This window comes from Mytilus galloprovincialis, chromosome 11, assembly GCF_965363235.1.
Source record: "Mytilus galloprovincialis chromosome 11, xbMytGall1.hap1.1, whole genome shotgun sequence".
NCBI classification, from domain to species: domain Eukaryota; kingdom Metazoa; phylum Mollusca; class Bivalvia; order Mytilida; family Mytilidae; genus Mytilus; species Mytilus galloprovincialis.
The window spans coordinates 48,917,011-48,943,662 of record NC_134848.1 but is presented as its reverse complement, the minus strand read 5'-3'; the positions used below and the strand labels follow the sequence as shown (position 1 = coordinate 48,943,662).

General features: G+C 32.7%; 1 protein-coding gene across 1 annotated transcript in view; it reads left to right on the top strand.

Moving 5' to 3' along the window:
• Positions 1 to 18,454, top strand: part of LOC143052306 (uncharacterized) — a 32,356-nt gene extending 13,902 nt beyond the window's left edge. Inside the window, exons 11-28 of the mRNA XM_076225321.1 lie at positions 419 to 454; positions 898 to 924; positions 2,481 to 2,507; positions 3,132 to 3,158; positions 4,702 to 4,741; positions 6,051 to 6,073; positions 6,577 to 6,603; positions 8,325 to 8,351; positions 9,155 to 9,181; positions 10,338 to 10,364; positions 11,232 to 11,276; positions 12,182 to 12,271; positions 13,169 to 13,294; positions 14,003 to 14,110; positions 14,594 to 14,701; positions 15,744 to 15,788; positions 16,270 to 16,335; positions 18,234 to 18,454. Of these exons, the coding sequence (XP_076081436.1) occupies positions 419 to 454; positions 898 to 924; positions 2,481 to 2,507; positions 3,132 to 3,158; positions 4,702 to 4,741; positions 6,051 to 6,073; positions 6,577 to 6,603; positions 8,325 to 8,351; positions 9,155 to 9,181; positions 10,338 to 10,364; positions 11,232 to 11,276; positions 12,182 to 12,271; positions 13,169 to 13,294; positions 14,003 to 14,110; positions 14,594 to 14,701; positions 15,744 to 15,788; positions 16,270 to 16,335; positions 18,234 to 18,373 (1,016 nt within the window). The 3' untranslated portion in view covers positions 18,374 to 18,454. The remainder of the gene's footprint in view (positions 1 to 418; positions 455 to 897; positions 925 to 2,480; positions 2,508 to 3,131; positions 3,159 to 4,701; positions 4,742 to 6,050; positions 6,074 to 6,576; positions 6,604 to 8,324; positions 8,352 to 9,154; positions 9,182 to 10,337; positions 10,365 to 11,231; positions 11,277 to 12,181; positions 12,272 to 13,168; positions 13,295 to 14,002; positions 14,111 to 14,593; positions 14,702 to 15,743; positions 15,789 to 16,269; positions 16,336 to 18,233) is intronic.
• Positions 18,455 to 26,652: the final 8,198 nt, after the last annotated feature.

The following is a 26,652-nucleotide window of genomic DNA, read 5'->3' as shown; positions in this document are numbered from 1 at the left end:
CTTTATTATTGATACGTTTATTATGCAATTATCGCTTATTAAGTCGTCATTATGTATTACCTGAAACGTGAGGTCATGCAATTTATTCTATAATGTTCAATATGCAAATTGTATTTGAATGTTGATATTTTCTAAAGTGTGATCCGTCATTATTTAGGGTTCTTTTTATTTATGTTACTTTTGATATGCATAAAAGAATTAAAGCTGTGTAAATATCTACTGGCAGATATTATAAAATCATGCGTATTATGCTGTAATATTATTTCATGCTTAATTGTGTAGGTAAGGATTAGTAACATATAGTATACTAAACAGTTTCGGTAATTCTGCCTTAATTTGTTTGCACCTAGGTCATCTTCGTTAGACAGAAATATTTTGTAATGCGAGTATTTACTTATAAAAAATCATATTTTTTAAGGTCCAAGAGGCGACCAAGGACCAGTAGGAAATCGAGGTAGGTAAATTGTACTCAATGTCTATTGATGATGTGTGTCACATATATACCATTCATTGTAGTTAATTCGAAGGTTTATACTTGTTTAGATTTGCATTTGATTAGACTTGTATATAACAGATATTACATTGGGTAGAAGTCTGTCGCAATTTTTCTTGTTCTGATATACATTTGCACTAATAAGTGCAGAGTACTTGGTAAATAAAAAAATGCACATGGTTCAATATGAAAAAAAAAAAAACATACAATTATTTAATTTGGAAATACATTTTAATCTGAAAAGCTTCTATCTGCAAGAATAGTCTCAGCTGCTGACGTATTAGTTAAAAGCATTGTTTTTTTTTTATCTTATTGACAACTATACCTTGTTGTTTTTTTGTTTGTTATCTTCACATTTGGGTATAATAATTTCCAATAGAAAAAACATGTTTCCTTTTTTATAGGCCCAACAGGCAATCAAGGACCAAGAGGTATGTTATGCATTTCTTCTCGTTTTTGTCTGTAAAACAGTAAAAACATATAACATTAGTTACTTCCTTCCATTGTGGTAAAAACAGCCAACTGCTGTCAATCAATCCAATTTTGTTTCAAAGGCTCGTAATGCATTATAATTATATATTTAATATTTGAAAAAGATTAACTCATTCCAACACTCATTTTTTTCGTAACGTGTATTCTAATTGTTTCCAATGAAGCATTTGTCGAATCACCCTGAAATGATCAAATGTTCTTTTTATCCACCAAATATCCAACACCTAGATATCGAACGATTTCAACGAAATGATATGATGGTGTTATGAAAAACAATAATAATGAATTTTGATTATATGGAAAATCCCTGCTTATATTGGGACATTCTACATAGGCTCTATATTCGCGTTTTATTGTGTTTAATCACATACTGGCTAGTATTATAAAATGAATGGATTTAACCATTACCGATCATGGATGTTGTACATGTTGTATACGACATAGTTTATTTACTGGGAACACACATTCACACTTGATATATTTTGAACGTCACTTTTCTTCACTTTTCTTCACTTTTTGCAGTTGAGGCCTTGACTAAGTCGGATGTGTCTATTTTTTTTTGTGTTGGTTTATGTTAGGTTTATGTGAACAGCGGCATACTACTGTTGCCTTTATTTGAAATAATTTCCATTTATCAACTTACTGTTAATAGTCTTAAATGTCAAGCCCACATACATGCGGAGAGGGAAAAGTGAATTAACCTGTGATATATTGAAATGTAGCATTAACACGAATTTCAAGTTAAATGCAAATTTTGATTTATCTATCAAGACCATTGTTCAAATGAAATGTCAACATTCAGTTGTGACCGGAATTAAGTATTTAGGTACTATGCATGTAAGCATGCCTCCCGTTCAGTTTTACATTATCACGAGTTGGTAAAGCATCATAGAATATCCTTTTCACAGATGTAAATAATTAGTTCCGATTGTCGTAACTGCAATTTTTTTTTTTGTTCTTTTGTTTGTGTGTTGGTCTTTTTCTTTCAACCATGGCGTTGTCAGTATATCTTCGACTAATGCTTTCGAAGTTCCCTTGGGGCATTAACGCTTAAAGATAAAACAAAACTGACAACGTCAAGGCAAAAAAGATATCAACGGACTAAAAGACTAACCGTATACAAAACACAATGTAAAAAAAAACTACAGACTGAGCACACTAAATATCGAGGGTATGCTCAGGTGTTCTGGACGAGTAAGCAGACCTAGGAAGTATTATTACACAGGGAATGCCAACAGCTACTACAGCAGACAATTCGCCGAATAGAGTTCTTTTAAAATGATGCATGCATAGCATGCATAGTAAGATAATAATACCAACTGGCTGCAACTAGTCTAATCATATAAACTTGATGCAACTTGGCCCATGTTGTAAGTTATAGTTGTGCTAAGAATAATATTGCTCTTTGTGGATATACTAGGAATAATTCTTAAATATTAGTTCTGAAACTGAAACATGAATATTATATGTTTAATTTTGATTTTAATACTTGCAGGAGAAACAGGTTCGCGTGGAGTTGACGGTTAGTTGTATATTTATATATTTTCCTAAACGTTAAATTATAAAACAGACGCGCATTTCGTTTACAAAAGACACGTTACTCAATCTCGAATTAAACAAGTTAACAAATGTATGAAAATACGAACTAAAAGAGTTTGAAACGATTTGGCAAACACAGCTAGGGTTATCTATTCTTAAAGTAGAATTAACAGACGTTTTAGCTGTTCAAGGTATCATTTTCACTTTGTTTAAGGTGCAACTGAAAAACAGAATGCAGAATAATTCGAAATACAATGCACCAGGAAAGAGTACTATCAGATATCCTCAAGTTAGTAACGGCAGTTTGATGAAAATCTATACCGTACAATAGTACATACCGATTGTGGACAGAATTGAAAATTGAAAACATGATAATTGTATACTCTGACGCCGTTATAAATGAAGATATGCCAAATTAGACACCAATACCAAACTTATTGTCTCGAAAGATGGACTTAAACATGTAACATCCTTTTGGTCTTATCATGTTAATTTGGTTTGATATGTAATTGAATATTGTGTAAACCTATGTTTTGAACGACAGTGTACGTGCAATTTGCAATAAACTATAGTAACTAATAATATTAGATTAATGTCTTTATTGCAGGTGGACCCGGTCAGATTGGTGCGACAGGTAAGTAGAGAACTATATTTTATAGTCATGACCAGAAAAGCTCCTTTTGTAAACATAAAAACACAGATTACTCCAACATAAGCATTTTACTCCTTATATTTATTCTTACATGCTAAATTTTTTAAAGTGGTGAAATGGTCAAACTTACAATGTGTTATGTGTTTGACAATTTTATGCCCCATTTAAGGGCATTATGTTTTCTGGTCTGTGAGTCCGTCCGTACGTTCGTTCGTTCGTTATTTCTGTCCCGTTTTAGGCTAAAGTTTTTGGACGAGGTAGTGTTTGATGAAGTTGACGTCCAATCTACTTAAAACGTAGTACACATGTTCCCTATGATATGATCTTTCTAATTTTAATGCCATTGAACATAGAAAATGATAGTACAGATGGGGCATCCGTGTACTATGGACACATTTCTTTTTTTTTGTGTGTTTTGACGAACATATAATTGCAATATTTTATATTGTTGTTTGTTTTATAGAGCAACATAGACATTGATTGTATCTTCATGGAGCAGCATAAATGCGTTTAATGTATCATAACATTGATAACATCTTGAAGCAATACACACCATGTTGAATCATTATCTAGTATTTAAATCTTTTCTACGTCCTGCGTATGCAAAACTACTCATTTACAATTAAAGTCATAAGTCAGTCAAATAAAAACAAAATATATGCATATGGTTTTTTTTATAACTCAATGGATAGTTTTCACTATAAAAAGAAAATTCTTTAATTTGTTCATATTTAAAAGAAGTTTACTTTCTTTTAATTGCTTCCTTCCACGACATATTTTCCGTATGCAAAGTGACCTCACTTTGGCCCATCTCGTAAAAACCCGATGGTCGCAATTCGTATGGATATCCATTAAATAAACTATTATATGATTGTACATGTCAAACACGTGCTCAATATCCATGTTTTTTGTTGATTGTTGACAAACAGGTGACAATTGTTAAACTTCGGCTTCAAAACACGAACTTTAATAACCTGCCATGTTTTCACAACACTGACCGATTGGAAAAAAAAAACGATTATTCGAAATTTATGCGAAAAAAAATGATAAAACCGTGCACAGAAGACTAAGTTTATGATATTTGTATGCATTGGTTCAAGAATTGGAATAACATTATTTTTCACCGGTCACTCGTTTCATTTGACTTTAATGGTCAACACTAAGTATGTTACAAAAGTTATTACAGAAGTGCCTGCAAATTTTAAGATTTTTACGCATGATTCAAAATCCAAATGATTATACATGCAAGATAATTAGCCGTTTCAGAATCTAAAGGACTATGGGTAATTTCATTGTTCGTACCCCAAAATGAAAATAACGTCACGACATTGGTTGAATTTCCATTGTTTTGGACGTTTTCAACCAATCACGACGTTTCGGTGTACATTTTTGAAAATAATACCCAGAATGCAATAGATTCTGAAACGGCGAATTGAAGAACACAACACATTAAAATCTCTGAAAATAAAGTTTTGATTTTAAAGTGGATGGTTGAAATTGTTAATTAAGTGAGTCTTTATTTTAGGTGAAAGAGGACCAAAAGGATTCAGAGGAGCCCCTGGTAAGTAAATATACAATATTAGGTCAATGAAAGAAAAATATAAACTGTTTGTATGAGGCTGAGAAACTGGGGAAGGGCGAGGTTCTACCGAGTCCTTCTATAGTTTTGCGCCGAGTACAAAACAGTTTATATTTTTATGACATTGACCTAATATTGTTTTTATACTGCAACCAAAACAGATACATAATAGCCTTTTAAATAGTAACACAATTGTCAAACTTATTTTCATCCCTTTATGAACCCCTAATTGTAGATAAAGTGTTCCATGATGAAATTGACATTGCACGAAATATTGCTTTGTTACTATATTTGGGAATAAACACAACTAGTTGCAGTATAAATACATGTATTTATAAGGACTCGTATCGAAAAACATATGTAGGGGTCAAGATTCATGATTTAAATAAAATAACCATGAAAATTTTGAGTCTAGAATCTCTTCACAAAGTACAATGTACAAACCCCATGTATTGTTTTAGTACAATATGCGGGAGATAAGAAAGAATGACTACTCCTTCAAAGTTTTGGACATTTAAAGAAAAAAATGAATATCAGCAATAACAAATAACATTGCATCTTCATCCGATTTTATACTAATCTTTAGAAGAACAAAAACATGCTACCTAGTATATGCGGTATTATACAATTATTTCCCGTGCCTGACGGCGATATAAAGATTCGTTCACCCAAGAACATTCAAATTTCCCGAGAAATTTGCCTGCGCGCGTAACATCGCATAGGAAAGTCCCGATGTTCAGATGGGAATATGATACTCAGTGATGAATATGAAGTTTTGTTCGATGTCAAGTGGAATTGTCTGAGTAAACATACAGTTGAATAATCCATGTTACTGTATTCATAGATGTATCGATATAACTTCAACATGACAATAAAAAACGATAGTAACAATCAAGCGATGTCTTCAATAAGATTACCTACAGCTTTAAACATAGTTAGCTGCCGAAACTCGACAAGCATTAAATTGCATTGCTATAACCGCTTTGAAACACGAGTATGAACGGCTAATAAAGCCGATCTGGAGGTTATGGTGATTCGTCTAATATGAATTAAAATCTATAAATTACTGATAAATGTATATCCTAATCTTATGTTTCTCAACAACAAAACGTTTTACAAGGTTTTTAAATACATTGAGTGAAAATTATTCATTTGATATAAATCGTCATTTTACAAAAAAAAAAATCATCAGTAAAGAACCAGGGTGTTGCTCCCTTCATATTTTTTTTTATGAAATATCAACTATTCTTCAGAATGAAATGACTTTTATTTTCTTATCTATTTCTTTAAGGTAGTAATGGTAGACCAGGTGATAATGGTAAGCATGATGTTAAAATCATCTTCAAATTTATTTACCTCTTTTCAAAATGACACAATAAAACATTTTCAACGCATATATTTCAATATTTCACCAGTTAAATTCAACTTTTGTTGTGGTTTTTTTTTTTCATAGTTTCATATCATGCTTTAATACACGTCATTCATAAACATTTATTACTGGAATTATCCAGCATATAAACGCTAGGGAAAAAAATCTTTAACTTGACTTACATTTGTACATCTGTGTTTTGTATTCTACGGTTATATAAACTTATTCTGTTGACCAGATCAAATAAAATCAAAATGAGGTACATGGTGCTCTATATCTGAAAACATTACTAGTTGGTAGTAAGATATAAATTTTTTCAATGTAGTACACTCGTCGCTCGATTGGTGTATAACTTTAAAACAACCATTTAGTTAAATTACAAGAATATCTCATGTTTCATTTTCGATTATTTCAAATCCTTTATATATACGTGTGAATATTTCTAATTGTAGGCGCGACAGGTGCAACAGGGAAAACAGGTAACTTTTACTTTTGCAAGATATATATACTGAACGGCAAAAGAAACGTCGCAGTAATTTAAGGCAAACATAATGGAAGAATAAATGCTATATTTTTTATTGAATGGCGTATTAATACCCTTGTAATTTAACAAATTCACATCATTTAAGTTCATTTACTGTTCATTAATACACTTTTTCAGTACCATATCACAGATTTGTTTAATTCAGGTCCGCCATTAGCGTTGAGTACGTGGACGGTCATTTGTACTGTTTGTTGCATTGTGGCGTTCACATAGACGTTGGATGGTGCGTACATTGCAGTTAAATGCATTTGCAACGACTTGCAGTCGCTGTCCAGCATTCAAACGTCCTATTGTCTGTTCTCTTTATCGTGGGTTAAGTAGTGGCATCAGTATCATACTGATTATGATGACACAAAAACTTCGTACCTCTAAGATACCCTTATAGAGGCACGGATTAAACGTGCATCTCATCATCATGAAATGTGACTGTGAAACGTGTCCCACGGACCTATCCAGACCACTTTTAGAACGACCGAATTAATGAACGCAGTCAGCCATAACGGAGATTTGAACATAATCGTAGCATCATTTGAAGGTAATTTACCTAAACCAAAAGGAAATAGCTATTTTTTTCAATGCTATTGAAAATTTAGGTTTTCGAAAAATACGACGTTTCTTTTCCGGTTCAGTATAAATATAACTTTTTGAAATTTTATACAAGTAAATGGCACTTATGGTTAAATATTGAGTATCTGTGGGTGCTCTATGGTCGATTATTTTGCAACTTTGTTTTTTTTAATATTCGTACTTAGTATCAAACTGAAGTTGAAAGTCCTTTACTGGTTGTGCTAGTGATGTGATTTTCATCCCTGTTCCAGAACACCAGGGCTTGCGGTCATAAAACTTTCGAGCACGATTTTTGTACTCAGACTCAAGAATCAACCAATCAAAATACTGGATTTCAGGTTTCGAGCATGATTTTTGTGCTCCGAGCACTGAGCAAAGTTTTATGACTTCAACCCCTGGAGAGGGTTGTGGTATCACAAACGTGTTTACCCAAATCACATCCAACAGTTGGTTGTAACATGCCAGTGGCCTTTAATCTAGAAACTGTCTGCAATTATGTGAATTATTCCAATTAAATAATACAAATCAAGTCACTGTGATATCTGTATTTTATATTGAACTTTGTATCATCCAGGTGCCTTTAAGAGCCTTCTTTATATTATTGGTTTTGATAACTGTTCGATGTAATTATTCGTATCTTTGTCGGTATGTTTTATGTACTGGATATTGGATAATGTCCCAATGGGCTGTTATAAGCAATCCTAGTTAATGTATGCATCATTGACATCTCTTCCCTACAGTTTGGAATGCTTAAAATATGTTACGCTGTAATGCAAAAACCTGTGAAAGCCTAACAAGAATAGCACATAAATTATTAAGGATGATTATACAATTATGTAAAAACAAAATGCCTCTGATTTCAAAGGAGGAGTCATTGCAACATATTTTTAGCATATTTGTTCAAAACATTCTTTGTCTTTTATCACATACACTTTTTCATTAATTATCTATGAAGTGTATATCTCAGACACGAAGATGCGTTCCCTTTAACAGAATTCAGTAGACATTGAAGCTTTATATTTATGTACGCAATTTTCAATACCTAACCAAATTCTTTAATTCTACCTGTATTTACAATGTTTGTTGCAGGTGCCACTGGAGATCGTGGGGCTAACGGTAAATATAACAGTTTTATTAAGATACTTTAATTTATATGTTGTCATCTTACAAATGTAGAACTTTACATGTAAACTCGATATATAAACACCAAAGAAATAATATTGGAAGGGTAAACTTAATCAACTTATCCATGATATTTTACAGGCTATGCATGTAATAAGGCAAAACAGTTTTATCAAAAGCACCACACAGAGTGATACAAACTTAACAACCCGAAATCGATTTTGAACTAATGTGTTTTTGGAGCGGTAATCATCTCCACCAGTGACATCCATTGAAAAAATTAAACTTTTTTTTTGAAACATATGCTGATTTTAATAACATCGTAATGTTATCTGCACATCTTTGCAATTTGTATTAAAAAATTGAATAGAAATTAACAACCGATGAAACCATATTGGCTATAGTTTTCAAATGTCATTAAATAAATAGCATTAAACAAAATATTTGCATTGTTAACCAAGTATTATGGATGTAGGTGGATTTGAGAAAAAAATAGTATGCATGCGCATACATGATTAAAGTATAATATATAATTTAGAAAGAACATTTGCATGATAGCACAAAAAAAATTGTTCGTGCCTTTTAACATATTAGTCTAAGGTATTAAGCGCATAATTTGCATGTTAATGGATGAAGCAAAACATAATTTAAGTTATTTATGCATACCTCTATGATCACATAATTAATGCCTAATTGCCTAATATATGGATGCAAGATAGTTATTTATTGCAGTCTTAGTTCATTGCCATGTTGCTAGTCTGTTCAAATAATTATTACATTCACCATTGTAATTACAGGTATACCAGGACGCAAAGGACCTAACGGTATAGCATATTTAATTCGTACTGTGGGATCATTATTATTCGTTGGATACCTATTTTCGTTTATTTCGTGGGTAAAGGAAAACCATGAATATAAATGTTTATCGATTTGCAAAATTGATTTATGACTAATTTGCAGACTTTTGAAAAACCACATAATTAAACCACGAAATTTGCTACTCACGAAAATAAATGAACCCACTGTATTTAATCATATAGTTTGTTTTCTGTATACTGTGTTTAGAACGACATTAAACTGTCATATTGTGTACCGGTTGGGAGGGAACATTAATCAAACACAACAAATTATGTCAATAGAAATCAAGTGTACTAGAATTGTTTGAATCTCCTTTTTGTGCGAATTCTCGTTAACAACTTCGTCCATAATCCTTTGAATTAAATCATACCATTTGTATTAGAAACAAATATACCAAAACTATTTCTTTCTTTGTATTGTATGCAAGAACAGTTTATCTGATGTCGATCAAAATAGCATCTAAAAAGGAATATTTAAAAGTACTTTAATTAAGAAATAATAACAGACCAACATATATACACTATTTCTTGTGTACAATTTGGAGTTAGTGTGGCGTTCATTAATTATCACTGAACTAGTATATATTTGTTTAGGGGCCAGCTGAAGGACGCCTCCGGGTGTGGGAATTTCCCGCTACATTGAAGACCTGTTGATGACCTTCTGATGTTGTTTTTTCTATGGTCGGGTTGTTGTCTCTTTGACATATTCCCCATTTCCATTCTCAATTTTATGTTAACTTTTATGAGACCTGCATCTTGGCTCGATGATGCGCAGTAATAAGACACCAAGATGCAATACAATCTCGTTAGATAACATAAACAGAGAGACACATGTGAAAAGTACACAAATTACACGAGAAATAAATATGAACAAAGACGAACTCCATAAAATCATGATCAGAGGCAATTAACAGTAAATCATGTGAATAACGATGAGGATAATGTGCATACATATTTTGATAATAAAATCACAGACTGCAATATAACTTTATTGAAATCATTACATTTAACTGTTTTCCCATATTTTTTTAAGTATTTAGTCGATTATTTTCTTCAAAAGGTTGTAAAAGTGGGAAATATGAATTAACCGGAAACTAATGTTAATCATTATCTTATATTTTAGGAGACCCAGGCGCGCCCGGACAAGATGGTATTTATAATTCAATTATTATTTTAATATCAATATTGTTTTTACTTGTTTTGCTTTCTATAAGCTTACTGATTTCCTCGTGATTGTTAAAGGAGTAAGTTAGGTAAGGGCCATATTTGGCCCCATTTATAAAATTGAATTGTACAAGATAAAATATGTTTGAAATTGTCTTAAAGACATGTTAGAAAGTAAAATTTAACTATTTGCGTCAAAGTTTTATTTTAAAGCGTTGATTTCTACATCCAAAATAGGTCAAAATAAGAGATTTTGGCGAAATTTGACAAAATTGGCCAGATTTCAACCAAATTTAGGACCAGGAAACATAGAGCGCAGGCGTCGACAAACTAAATATTCAAGTTAAACATGTGAAATGTCATAACAAACATTGTGTTCAAAAATCTTTTTTGTCGACGTATGCGCTCTATGTTTCCTGTCCAATAATCAATGCAAAATTTACCAATTTTCATTGATTTTTCGTGGGAAATCAAAATGAGTCTGTGACGTCATCAGTAGAACGCAGAAACGTAATTTTTCAACAAATAAGCTTTTTTCCTATTTAGTCAATGTATTAGCTATGATTCCTTGTGATATTGGTCAATAAATCCTAATTTGAAATTTGAGGTAAAATAGAAGGCCATTTTAGGATCTTATCGAACCTGCTCGAAAAAGTGTCTGACACAAATTGAATGATTATTTATGAAAAAAGGTAACTTTCAAAACTTCATGAAATAGTGTATAAGAAAACAAACATTATTATTGACATTTTTTACAAAAATAAACTTAAGAATAATGTCTTAGTGTTTCAAATTGTTATCAACATTTACGTGGCATATTTTTATAACTTAATATTTGCATTTATAATAAAAGGTACACCAGGAGGTAAAGGACCTACCGGAAACCCAGGAAGACCCGGTAAGTTTGCTACTATGGCATTACATAATTAATAGACAACTTTCTTGTTCGATGCATTTCCGTAAAAATCTTCTTGAGTTCGAATTCTAGCATATACACTGGATTTTTTCTACGTGAATTTTGATAGATAGTCTTTCCTGTATAATTAATTATAAGTTTTATAGTGGATTTGACATTCCCGCCAAAATGTTACAGAACAAAGGAAAGCATGCATAACAAAGAAACTCAAACTGGGGTGATCTGGTAGGGATGATCCGACTCAGATCACCCCTGATTGGTTTAAGTGAACATCATTCGTGCGTTTAAGGACGTCGTCACTTCCTTTCCAATGTTGAACGAGTGGTTGGAAAACCTTAAAGCTATATAATTGCACCATGTATTCGGCAAATTAAATTTTCAGAATTGTCTTTCAGCACAAAAAATATTTCTAGTTTGTCATGAATACTGACGATCACTAAGACGTGCAATGGACATTTATAGTGCAAGGATACAGGCGTTTCCCTCTATCTGGTAAAAAAGCGTCATAATGGCGCACATAATTGACGAGTTTTGTTCCGTTGACGTCTATTGGGAGGGAGTTGAAATAGTGTTAAACTTTTATATAAACAATATTGACGACTTAATGTTCAATCTTCCTAAATGCATTTATGTTGGTTCCTCACTTGTATATAATCCAGTTGGCAACGTTATTTTGGGTTACCAGAATTTGAATAATAATATCTCTCTATAAATGACCACTCTATAAATGTGTTAGACAAAGGGCGTAGATATCGTGAGCCTCAATCCATCAATATGAATTTATTGATATTTATATATTCTACGATGTACAATGTATCTTATACATTTTTGTACAAACTTTAATAGTATAAAGGATGTAGAAAACATTAATACTTTTATTCTCACAGGATGGCCTGGTAGTAAGGGGGCAAAAGGGGAAATGGGAGATAAAGGAATACCCGGTGATAATGGTAGAAATGGAATAAATGGAGCCAAAGGTAAAATGTTTGCTTATTCACACCTTACTGTTCATCATGCCAAAAAACAATGAAGACACATATCACTGTCCGAGTAGTAGCACATATTAACAGTTTACAAAACATTGTTCTGTTCGAAAAACTTAGGATGTTCTACATCAAAATTACATTACCGTATTTGGATTTGTTTGTCCTCGGTAATGTTCAACTTTGTAACTAATTTGGCATTTCGTTATGTTGATTTGAACATCACTGATGAATATTTTGTAGACGAAATGCGCGTCTGCCGTGCAAAGTAATCAACTTATTATAATTTTTTTTATGAGAGTATTCCCTGGTAGTGTCTTCTTAATGTGTTCGGACTTTATCGTCCAGTTGAGAGCGTGTACATTTGCACAATTATCTTGCATGTAGACCGAATAATTGCATATAAGGACTGGTTTGCTATTGTCCTGAAACATACGCGGAGGCATAGAAGATTATTTATGATTATATTTGTGATTCTTTATAGATTTTCGAGATTTGTACATGTTCCCTTACATTACTAAATTTACGTTTTGTTATGATGCCTTTATAATATGGTTTGTCAACACGGAACACAATCAGTGTTTTATTGTTGGATAACTAACTTTCAAACAATGAAATTCAGTATGCCCCTTTTTAAACATACATGTACAACGTCTTTTATGTTAAATTATTTTTACTTTGCAGAACACGTTTTTTTTAACTTTTTTTCGCAATATAAAATAAACAGTTTATTTCATAACAACTGATATTTATTATTAGTAAAGTACATGTAGTTATAAGCTAGGTGAGTGTATATTTGTACTTGAGTAGTGATATTGAATTAATTTAAAATTTGCTCGACAACGGATGTGATGTACAAAGCTATATTTAAAAGTGTACATTACATAACAGGTCCACAAGGCGATAAAGGACCAACGGGTGACCGTGGCGGTCCGGGATCTGATGGTAGACCTGGAGGGAAAGGACCTCAAGGCAACACAGGAGCTAAAGGTCCAGTAGGTCACCAAGGAGCTCCAGGTATTTATAGTTCATACTAACGCTTGTATTCGTGTATTAGTTATAATGTTAGTTTCATTTTACTTTTTCATAATCTTGTCCTGAAATATTTGCCACTTGACGTAAAGCAACCAACAATCAATTAAATAAAAACACCGCTTTGTTTGATGGTTTTGTAACATATGAAAACACGTAATGGAGAATCATCAAAGCAATGCGCCTCGGTCAACGAGAATAAAAAAAAATAGTCCAATTTTATTTTCACAGAAGACAACTGAGCAGTCAAGTTTTTTTTTTTTTCACGTTTTGATAGAACATATTGTGGAATTATTCGTCGACATTGTCAATTTTATCATTGAAATTTTAAATGATACACATACTTCATTATGTACATCACAAAGGTAATGCTTTAAAGTCGATATTATTAGTTAGTTTAAACATATTTATTTATAGTGGATTGGGAAACAAGTTTTGCAACTTATATTAATCCCTTTCCACTTTGCGGGTGCGAGTGCTGCCTTGTAGCAGCATTAGCCTACTCTCTTTCGAAATCTACAAGGGTGTCTTTAACGTGCAAGAGATATGGCTCTCTCTTAACACGGGTCAACCAATTACCGTCCCCTTCCGACGGACTATCATCGTTTCCTCAAGACCATACTCGCAGATGATGTCCTAGCAAATATCAGGAAAATGTATAATAATCTTAACTTGTGTAACTGGTTCTTATAGGTATACCAGGACATGACGGCACTCCAGGTTTGCCTGGGGATAAAGGAATAAGAGGCGATAAAGGGGAAACAGGCGATAAAGGAAAGCGAGGTGGATATGGACATCAAGGTAAGGGCTTTGCTCGTTGTTGAAGAACACACGGTGACCTATTGTCTGTGTCATTTTGGTCTCCGGTGAAGGGTTGTCTCATTGAAAATCATTTTGATAAGTTGCGACAAACGCCAAAAAAACACAGTTCTTAAAGTCCGTTTAATCGATAGGATTTATCTTAACCCATTTAAAAACCAGCAATAACACTGATCATGTAAAAGAACAATGTGAAAGTGTTTGAAAACGTAAGATGAAAAAAGAGGAAAAAACAGATTTGCAAAATTGCTGTTTAAACGGCATCGCTCATCATGTTCGATGTTTGTTTGTCTTTTTTTAGCTTTGGCAAACATACCAGCTTTAATAGTTTACGATGATGAAAATGCATGTATATAATTATATAATTGCATGTGGATATTGAATATTTTAGAACAAAATGTATACCCTAATGTTTTATTACACGTGTTAAAGGAACAATAAGTAAATATATTCCATACTTTTTAGGACCAATTGGACCTGTAGGACCAAAAGGACCTACAGGAAACAAAGGACCAAATGGACATGCTGGTCCAAATGGCAAACCCGGAGCAAATGGCAAAGATGGAAAAGATGGTAAGATATATGTGGTTCATAAGTGTTTCCCGTTTTTATATAGATTAGACATTTTGTTTTCCTGCTTGAATTATTTCACACTGGTAATATTTTTATAGCTTGTTTTGTAGATGTGAAGGTCGTACTTTGACCTATTATTGTCTTTTACAAATTGTGACTTGGATCTAGAGTTGTCTAAATTGCAGTCATTCCACATCTTCTTATATCTATTTACTAGTTTTTTTCTCGTTTTTATATAGATACATGTATGTCCGATTGGTATTCTTGTTTGAATTGTTTTACACTGTTAATCCAAGTTCTATAGTTTGTTTGTCGGTATACATGCAGCACTATGACCTATAATTGTTTACATTTACTCATTGAGAGTTGTCTGATTTGCACTCTGACTACGTCTTCGTATAATAAAACGAATCTTACATGTACTATCACAAAGAGCATCACATTTGGAGTTGTTAAATAATTACTCAATGAATGCACAGAAATTGTAGGCAACTCCGAAAATTAAAGTGTAAACATTTGTAATGAAGTTTCTAGTTGATCAGTTTGTTTAAGTATCAATTGCTAGATCAGTAAAGTGTGCACATATATTGCAATTTATTTTGGAATTTTCTTATAAAGATGTTTCACAAAAATAAAAACACAAAGTTAAGAAAAGTATATTTATAAACAACAGATACATGTTGAACTATAAATAATTGTTTTAAATACATATTGTGATTAAGAATTTACGACGTACGTAAAATATAAAACAAACTGTATTTATGAAACCAATGCCAGCTTATACAAGAAGGGTTACATAAATTTAAGTGTACACAAATCTCCATATCAAGAACGCCAGACTAACCATAACCAAAACGTTAAACCTAAACCCTAAACCCTAAACCGTAAAAAGTATAAAATTGAGAATGGAAATGGGGAATATGTCAAAGAGACAACAACCCAACCAAAGAGCGGATAACAGCCGCAAGCCATCAATGGGTCTTTCATGCTGAGAGGAAATCTCGCACCCATATGTTGTTTACATTTAATATATATATTTTAGGTAAAAACGGATCTAATGGAATACCGGGTAAAGACGGCAAAAATGGTTTGTTGATTTTATACATTGTTATCATTCAATCATATTACTTTGTACAGAACGTCACACAATTTATTTTTATTTTGAATTGTGTTAAAATATAAACAAACCCATCCATTTATTCTGTATATACAAATGTACCATTTCGTATACTCATGAATTACCGAATAGCAAAACTGGACACACGATTTGAAATTAGGCATCAAATTCATCAGAAAACATTTCCTTTTTTAAATGCAGATGATCACGTGTACAGATATTCAGGAAAGCGATATTCTTTAGGTAAAAAAGTGTATGTGTCATCAATTAAAAAAAATCGAACCACCGACAACAGACAATAAGTACGCTTCATTCCAGCTCGATCCACAGATAAAAAGAAGTTACAACCTGTTCAAATTATACTTTACTTCCTCATTCATGGGGTAGGTATCACGTGCTTAAAACATACAACATCTGAACAAAAAATAAATTAACTCCATTTAATTTGAAGGTGTTATCAAAGTTATATTTGGCAGTGGCGGCTATGGAGGTTCTAACTACAAGATTGGATCCCTACGTAAGTAATCGCTATTTATAAAATCTAACATCATTTGCCTTTGTTATTCAATATTCTGTTATACTTACACAGAACAATCATTTTTAGAATATAAGAAATTCTTACTTTACGCAACTAAATACACGCAAGACATTTTTAAAGATATGTGCTATCTCCATAGAATATAGGTAGCGTATTATTTCCTTAACCTACAGCTGTACAATGTAACCTATGGGAGTGCAACCGAGTATAAATCTCAATAACCGAAAATTATAGCATAGCCACCGACTTCGTCTCCTGAGGTTATTGCCGGGGGTTTCAACAAAATCTATGGTATAATTTACGAAACTCCACAAAACTGTCCAAAAGATATGAAATATCTATAACTTATCAAATGCCCTGCTTTGTTTATTCTTGTCCTTATAAGGTGGTATAATGTATGTCAACAAGGTATGTCGTTATGCATAGATATAAAAATGTATATCGATAAACAGGTGTTGCAGGGAAAACGGTACTATTTATTCTGCCATAGGCGACAATACTAACATTTTCTAATTTTACAACTTTTTATAATAAAAACCTGGATAAAACAGTTATGTGTGGTGTTAGTACTTTCTTACTCTATTTTAAAAATTGAAGCCAAATAGTATCATGACCAATTTCCAACGGAGCTTGTTTATGTTATCCATGCCCACCGTCATTTTGTAGCAAATTTATAAAATTTTGAAAGCCTTTTCGAATAATTCTCTAGAAAATATTTCAATAGGTTTTAGAATTTATATTGTAAATATCAACACTGCAGTTATTCATAGATAAATAAAAAAATATATTGTACCCTTGCATCCAATCACGGCGCTCCTACGTTGACTTCCTTCACCTGTCTTCGGTACACAAAAGGCCAACCTAATGCTGGGAAAATGTAATAGTACCGTTTTCCCTGCAGTAAATCGTTATTAATGAAAAAGAACTTGCTCATGTGTCTGTTGAAGTAATTTTTCAAATAGTAAATGATAACTTTTATGAATGTCTAAGTCGTCACAATATAAAAAAAAGTAAAGGAGAGAATCATATTTGAAAGATAAAATTAAAATTAACGAAAAGTAAATAATGTATAGTTTTGCTAGGTTTTCGTATAGACATTTTCTCTAAAATTCAAATATTATGAGATTTTTTTACACAAAAGCGTGTGTGCCGTTCTGAATCGTTTATCATGGTGTGGATAGGGGTTTATGGAAGAGAGAATAATTGGGAAAAATATAAAGTGTAGAACAATGAACCAACAAATATAGTAGGGAGAAAAATGGACAAAAATTTACAAAGAATAGAGAATATTCGGCAAAACACTACAAAGAATAGACAAAAATGGACAAAAAACTATAAAGAATCCAGAAAAAAGACAAAACAAAATAAGGAATACAGAAATGAAGGACAAACCTTCCCATCCATATCCTTATGTTAAGTTAGTTTAGTTTAGTTTAGTTTAAACATATTTATTTATAGTGGACTGGGTAACAAGTTTTGCAATTTATATTAATCCTTTTCCAATTTGCGGTGCGAGTGCTGCCTTGTAGTGGCATTAGCCGGCTCCTTTTCGAAATCTACAAGTGTGTCTTTAACGTGCAAGAGATGTGGCTCACTCTTAACACGGGTCAGCCATTTATGGTCCCCTTCCGGCGGACTATCATCGTTTCCTCAAGACCATACTCGCAAATGGTGTCAAGGGAGAGTCGAACATTCAGACCCTGAAATTTTCATTCCGGAATGGGAATCGAACTAGGAACCTTTGAATTAGTAGTCCGATGGACTAACCACTACATCACGGCCTTATGTATGATCAAGTAGATTATTGTTCTCTAATATGTATACATATATAATAAATAGATAACAATTGAGCCTATGTCTGCTTTTTATGTTTGTAGAAAAGCAACAAATTACATCGAAGATCATTGCTGGACAATATCCGTCAGTAGTTGGACATGGACATCATCATGGATCAGGGTGGTCATCTTGGTCAGCGTGGAGCAAACCAGCACATTCATGGACATCATGGAGAGGATGAAAAGCATGGTGAACTTACCCATAGACATCATAATCAGAGTAAACTTCTGTAATTCAATGCAATAAACTATACATATTTTGATCTTCGTGATTGTTTTTCTTATTTTTTAATACTTCATCAAATGTATATAGTACTGTAAATTCAGAAATTATTGCGCACATTTTAAGAATCGTCCAAAATGCAAAATCAACAATTTAGATTTTTTTTTTTATAATTTGAATTCAGATATACATGTATGTATCGATTTCAGAATTCATTTTTCGATACTGGCCTAGAGCAGAGGGGTATAACCACAAAATAATTGTTTGATTTATTGTATTTTAAATCGTTTTTTGGATTTTTTGATAAAATTTGAAAAAAATAGGCAGCACAGCAGTTTTGAGTAAAGAAAAAGTCAGGATAAACAAAAAATGGCAGTACCAAGTAGAGAGAAAAACAAAAATGCAGGACAAAGATTACAACTAAAAGAAATACAGGACAACATTTTTCATCCTAGCCCCCAAGCTCCCCAATCACACCACCGACTTCACCCCCTTAGCAGATTCTTGATTTTTTTTCCTTTTGATTTGAGACCAATATAATAATAATGCAAATATAAGGAAAAAGTCCGAGTCAGCAGTTTCCCGCCATATTTTAAAAATCAAATATCTCGAAAAAGGAGCTCCATATCCTATCAATTAGTTTACCTTACTTTGATCCTTTAGTTATGTTCTTCCGACTTAAAGTATCAATTCTAAATACTTGATTTTTTGAATTTCGCCTAAGTACATCATTAAGATACCGATTTCTGGCACATAACCCGTGCATCTGGAATGAATCTTTACCAACTTTGCTCAAAAACAACAGCTTTGGAGTCCGAATACATAAAACATTACATTGCTTTGACTTAAGGATGTTTGCTACTCTGTTTCAAAATAACAAACTTTTTATAAGACTGTTCAGGGCCGTAACTAGCCTCTTTTAATATTGAGGCAAAATATATTCGCCGAGCGTAGCGAGGCGAAAAATTTTCGCGAGGTGTCTGGGGGCCGCTCAAGGCCCCCAGAAGCTCTGAGAAAACTAACGCAAAATCGTGCATTCTGATCGTTTCCCGGGCTCTTTCTTACATTGAAACGCAATTCATTTTTAACTATGTCTTTCGACAATATTCTTGTCTGAAAGCAAAAACATTGATTCATTGTAATTTAAGACTTTTAGGTTTTACGGGGACAACATTAAAAGTAGACTGATATGTAGGATAAAGCAAAAACCGAAATCCTCATAATCATTATGTCTGTCTGTTCTTGTCTTGTATTTTGCTTAATTCAGACTTTGGTGTTTTTTTTTATGACTAGATTTAAATATAGTGACAATTCAGTATTATACTTTAAGTACTAGTACTGCTTAAGTCGACACTAAGGACCATCTTGACCTTGTTTTACGGTATTAATGATTCTTTTATTGTTGAAGACCTTCCATCAACTATCAAGATGAAGAAAAGAAAGAAAAAAAAACTTCGGCCATTGATCATTCGTATTTTTTCTATGCATTGACTTTGTGTGAGATTAGGTCCTGTGCACGTTTACTCCTAACATATTCTTTTATTTTCTGTTTAAGAGTCTGAACACGACTTTTCATGCAAGTTTAATCCTTCAATGTAAAAGGTCATATGGCAATACATTGACGTTTTTTTAAAGATGATTTGATACCGGGAAATTGGTGGTCTTACTTTAATTTAAACCATGTCAGCTATCTAGTTTTATCTACAAAAAAGAGCCAGTTTTGTATTCTTTGATATCAAGTTCAATTCTCCATGCAGAAACGACATTTTTTTTCTATGTTCAGTAGCATCGTATATTCTTAAAATAGTTTCTCGTACAATGTCTGGACATCGGTGGACTTGCAACATTGCAAAACCACACTTTACAAATGAAAATCAACACTCTGCAGACTATAGTTATAAAGTAGGACAATAAATGAACAAAAGACAAATCCGGAACACAGTATACCATCAACTCTGAAAACTATAAAAGTAAAATAGAAACATGGATCACAAAAAACATGTAGGGGCGATATCAGAGAGTGAAGAGAACTTGCTTCTTACAAGACACTTTCCGTGAAAACAATTCAGGTTGATATGAAGACAATCTTGTTTCATTTTTTTTTTTTTTTTTTTTTTTTTTTTAAGTTTCCAACATGAGGCATTTGCCTCATTTGCCTCCATGTAGTTACGGCCCCGCTGTTATTATAATAAAATGATAGCATATAAATAGTAACTGTAAATTACAGAAAAAAGATACATGTATAAGCCATTGAAAATTTGGCAAGAAGGGTTTTCATACAAAATAGCGTTTCGATGAATACTAACACTAAGGGACAGATATCTTGAAGAAATAAACTGCTGATCAAGAAGTCATTCGGATCCTTTTTGTACATGTATATAATATACATGTACACAATGTAAATACAAGCAGATACTAGTTATAAGTACATGTATGTTAACAATTAACAAACAAACCATCAAACAAACACAGAAAAAAAGTGAAAAAAAAACATATTAAACTCACATCAATTAAAACGCTTAAAGAGGTTATCCAAAAATTGTCTTTTGTAACTATATACATTTAGCAAGTCGAAAACCATTCATAGTCTAATTTTATGAGAATGAGATCACCATATAATCAACAGCATAAAAAAATCAATACAACCACTGACGAGGTTTCCGACTAAGCACTACTCCATAACCATTCGTGGGACTTAGAATAATCAGTGTCACCTTTCAAATAGGTTTCGATCTGTAAAACATCAAAGGAACATACAAGAATAAAAAAATACATATTTGTACAAATAAAACCAACATAACTCATAATATTTGTATACAAAAAGATAGAAACACCACAAATGCAAGCAAAACAACGATAAACAGCACAATATTACGAATGAAAGCGATAACTGAGATACCGCCGTACACAGTAATGTTGGCGGCTGAACATTAAATTAAAATTGCGTACATCGCCGTCATTTATATTTAAGACGCCACGTTTTGTGCAATATAAAAATCACTGCTATGCAGATAGACAAGAGAATCTTTGCAAATAAAAAAAGACAAAAAAGTAAAAAAAAAAAAAAAAAATATAAGGATTAGTAGAACTACATATACAACCATAATCGTTAAATGCACAAAGGCATATTTTGCCATAAAAAAATAACATTTCCTAGATGTGTGCGCTTTATTGATAATATTTCTGTTAAATTCTGAGGGTGAAAATGTTAATGTTTATTCAAATTGTGCAAAAACTCATCGTAAACTATTACTTTAAAATGTTGATTAACGTACATGTATAGCAATCAAACAATAAGGACATACAATTAAGAATGGAAATGAAAAATTTGTCAAAGAGACAACCCGACCAAAGAGCATAAAATACATTTAGCAGAAGGCCCCCATTTGGGTCTTATACTATATTTGTGTAAAGTTAAAAAAAAAAAAAAAAAAAAAAAAAAGAAGAAGTTCAACGATCGCAATTTGATTTAGTCAGAAAAGGTCAGCAGGAATGAATTTTATCGACAAAAATGTTCATCTGTTACAGTTGCTTTTATCATATAGATATCGATAAGATTATGCACTGTTTGGTTTTTATGGAGTTAAGTCAGACATTATTAATAATAGCAGTAAAGGAACAAGTCTGTTGTGAGCCGTTGTGTTGTTGTTGGTGCATCGGACTACTAAAACAAAGGTTCCTTGTTCGATTCCCGTTCCGGGATGAAAACTTTAGGGACTGAATTTTATGCTCTCCCTTTACACCATTTGCGAGTATGATCTTGAGGAAACGATGATAGTCCGTCGGAAGGGGACGATAAATAGCTGACCCGTGTTATGAGAGAACCATATCTCGTGCACTTTAAAGACACCCTTGCAGATTTCGAAAAAGAGTAGGCTAATGCCGCTACAAGGCAGCACTCGCACCCGCAAAGTGGAAAGGAATTAATATAAGTTGCAATAGCTTGTTTTCCAAACCACTATATATATAAATATGTTTAAACTAAATATGCAACGGAATATATATACCAAACACATTACTGTTCAATGTGCTAGTTTTCGAGATATTAGCCTTTGAATTTTGGCGGGAAAATGTTCTATCTTGATATTTTATAGTTTTAACATTGACCAGTTAAAGTTCTCAAAAAAAAACTATATCTTCTGACATTAGTCTCGGACTTCTTTTGAACTGAATTTGATGTGCGTATTGTTATGCGTTTACTTTTCTACATTGGCTAGAGTCATAGGGGCGGCTTGAGATCTCATAAACATGGATAACGCCGCCGCATTTTTGCGCCTGTCCCAAGTCGGGAGCCTCTGGCCTTTATTAGTCTTGTATTATTTTTAATTCTAGTTTTTTTGTGTACAATTTGGAGGTTAGTATGGCGTTCATTGTCACTGAACTGGTATATATATTTGTTTAGGGGCCAGCTGAAGGACGTCTCAAGGTGAGGAAATTTCTCGCTGCATTGAAGATTTGTTTTGGTGACCTTCTGTTGTTTTCTGGTATATGGTCGGGTTGTTGTCTCTTTGACACATTCCCCATTTCCATTATAAAATTTTATTTAAAAAAAAAATACTTGTACATAAGCTTTTATAAGACTTTTACAAATAGTTTATAATTATACATGTAAAAGATTTATAAAAAGAAACATGGGGTCCATGGGCAAATTGTTTTAGAGGCTCGTACCAGCCAAAACAGGAACAAACAATGTGGAAGTGGTAGGGTAGGTCGTATATGCTAAATGAACAAAGGAATACTGTAACCACCGTCGTCGCAATCTTATTCAACAACCTTGTTCTTTGAAACCATTACACATATTTCTACTAAACATTAAAATAAATAATCTCAGAGAATTTTCCATAAAGAATATGTAGCTTTTTTCAACTACCTAATGTTGCAGTTATCATAGCTAACACGAAGGCAACGTTTTTCCTGTTTGGATACACGATCTAACATTAAGGTGGTACCCAACACCTTCACTAAAATTAATTTGGCTCGTTTTATTTTCATAAAATTTTGACACATTATTTACTTTGGCCCTTTGACAAACATATAACAATTTCAAAAAATTTTTACCAACCAATTTATCAGAAGAATTACACTGGTTATATAGCAATTTGACAAACACTAATTTTGATCATTGAGAAGCCTAATATTCCTTTAACAACACAACGTAATGAAAACGTTTTGATGAATTTACAGAGTAATCTCCTTGTAGTGTTAGGTACCACCTTAATGAGCTGTATCAAATAAAGAAATAGACTTACACTACTGTTCCCAAGTTAGAGGAGGGTTGGGGTCACGCTAACATGTTTAACTCCGGCCATATTCTGTTTGTGTGTGTCTGTCCCAAGTGATCAGCCTGCAATTCAGTTGTCGTTTGTTTATGTGTTACATATTTGTTTTTCGTTGTACATAAATTAGGCCGTTAGTTTTATCGTTTGAATTGGTTTACATTGTAATTTCGTGGCCTTTTATAGCGGTATGGGCTTTGCCCATTGTTGAAGGCTGTACGGTGACCTACAATGTATAGTTGATAAGTTCTGTGTTATTTGGTTTCTTGTGGAGAGTTGCTTCATTGACAATCATACCATATGATCTTTTTTATACTTAAGTGCCAGTCTTTGTAAGAATCAGGCAATTTAGGTAAAAATTAAAACATGATTAGAAAAAACCCACCGAGTTAATCATGCTATTTAATACTAACCATCATCCTGAGTTAAAAAGTATTAGTCTTTCGTTTGTGTGTGTCTGGTAATATCAAATAACTTGGTTGGAAAATTGGTTAGAATGATAGCACATTACAGAGTTATCTCCCCTTATTCGTTAATTTCTAGTGCATTTCAATCAAATTGTATCTTCTATTACCAGAACAGAAAATGGAAATGAATGTTATTTTTGTGCATAACTACATATTATGAACTGAAATCAATGTCAAATAGGGTGGGTTTTTTTTTTTTTTTTTGTCATGTTTTCACCACTGCCTGATTCATTGACAATCATACCACATGATCTTTAATTTTTATACTTAATATGTTATTGCATATATTTGTATATGCATGACAATGTATAAGACGTCGATTAATTTGGAAACCTGAAAGGTGAATATTTGTCTATTTTGAATAGGCTTATAAGAACCGAAATTTCAAACAGTTATAGACATGACATTGAGATTTTTTCAGTCCGAAATATGGTAACACGAATAAAGGATTGCTATTTTTATTTATCTTTTGATATCTTATAAAAATAAATCGATTATGAAGTTTGAACTTAAGCAACTACATGTTTTTCTTAATTTGTTTAATGTTGAAAATTGCCGTGTCTTATGGAACGCCATGACTGCCTTATGTTAATGATCAGCATTATATGCAGTGCTCACACCATTATATTAAGTGCTCACAACATTATATTAAGTGCTCACAACATTATATGCAGTGCTCACACCATTATATTAAGTGCTCACAACATTATATTAAGGGCTCACAACATTATATTAAGTGCTCACAACATTATATGCAGTGCTCACACCATTATATTAAGTGCTCACAACATTATATTAAGGGCTCACAACATTATATTAAGTGCTCACACCATTATATGAAGTGCTCACAACATTATACGATTTTTGTTGTATGATGAGATTGTTGTATGATGAGATTGATGTATGATGAGATCATTCGGTAAACATCGTTTTTTAGCGGAAATTACCGAATCCATAATTTGTAAATTACGGTAATGCCCAGCAAACATATTTAAACAGTTATTAATGTTTGTTGCAAAAAAACTAGTTTGTGAATTTAAATTCTTTTAAGAATATAATTCGGACTACGCCGCATTTTTGCGCCTGTCCCAAGTCAGGAGCCTCTGGTCTTTGTTTTTCTTATATTATTTTAATTTTAGTTTCTTGTGTACAATTTGGAAATTAGTATGGCGTTCATTATCACTGAACTAATATATATTCGTTTATGGGCCAGCTGAAGGACGCTCCGGGTTCGGGAATTTCTCGTTACATTGAAGAACTGTTTGTGACCTTCTGTCGTTGTTTTTTCTATGGAGTCGGGTTGTTGTCTCTTTGATACATTCCCCATTTCCATTCTCGATTTTATGCTAGTATACATAAAAGTCAAATTAGTTTCGACAATTTTCCATTTTTTTCCCCGTGAGTGATCCCTATCCATGAGAAAGAAGCCCCACAGAAACAATCAAGATCCGCCGTCAAAAGTAACTTTCCAGATAACGAAAAAAATATTCAGATATGAAATTTTCAACCTTTTAGATTGATCCTAACATGGGATATGGAAAAAAATTGGTAGCAAAAATAACAGAAATCCTCAGACTATAGACAAGCTTGTATGTGAGAAGAATTAGAACGCCAATCACAACAGCGAGAAGAATTCACAGTAAAACAATACTAGAAGTTCTCCATTAATATAACTATATTACAATTATATATTGACATAATAATGAGTATCTTTTTTTTTGTGTGCTTCCGTTACAAAATAAACTGTGTGGACTTTAAATAAAATCAAAGAAGTGCTCAGCAACAAATAGCATTCCTCTTTTTTGTGTTGTTGCTATCATCTGGACCTAAACACAAATTTGAATCTTTTTATTTGAGGTCCATTGTTATCAAAGAAGTGCGATCTAAAAGATATTATTCTTCTATGACTTGTAGTTGATTATATTTTGTATCTTAATGTACCTTAACCAGAATTAATTTAGGTCAAGTAGTTATCAAAGGTACCAGGATTATAATTTAGTACGCCAAATGCTTGTTTCGTCTACATAAGACTCATCAGTGACGCTCATATCAAAATATTTATACATCCAAACAAGTACAAAGTTGAAAAGCATTGAAAATGACTCCTTTTTCATGGACAATCGTTACTATCCAATAATAGTAAATCATTCTATTTTACTCACAGTTTGTTTCAATCTTTACCTAAATGCAAAACTTAGATGCATGTTTTTTTTATTAGTTGTTAGTGGCTTTGAACTAGCTGTCAGTAATTGCGAGTACTCTCAGATCAGTACTTATAGTGTCTTTTTGTTGTTGGGATATAGAAGGAGCCGCCCACGTCTACTCTATTTTCTGGTAGATGGATTTATATTTGTACCCATCTGATGAGTTAAGCCTTTTTCAACTGATTTTCATAGTTCGTTCTTATGTTGTTCTGTTACGCCACTGTCCCAGGTTAGAGGGAGGGTTGGTATCCCGCTAACATGTTAAAACCCGCCGCACATTCTGTATATGTG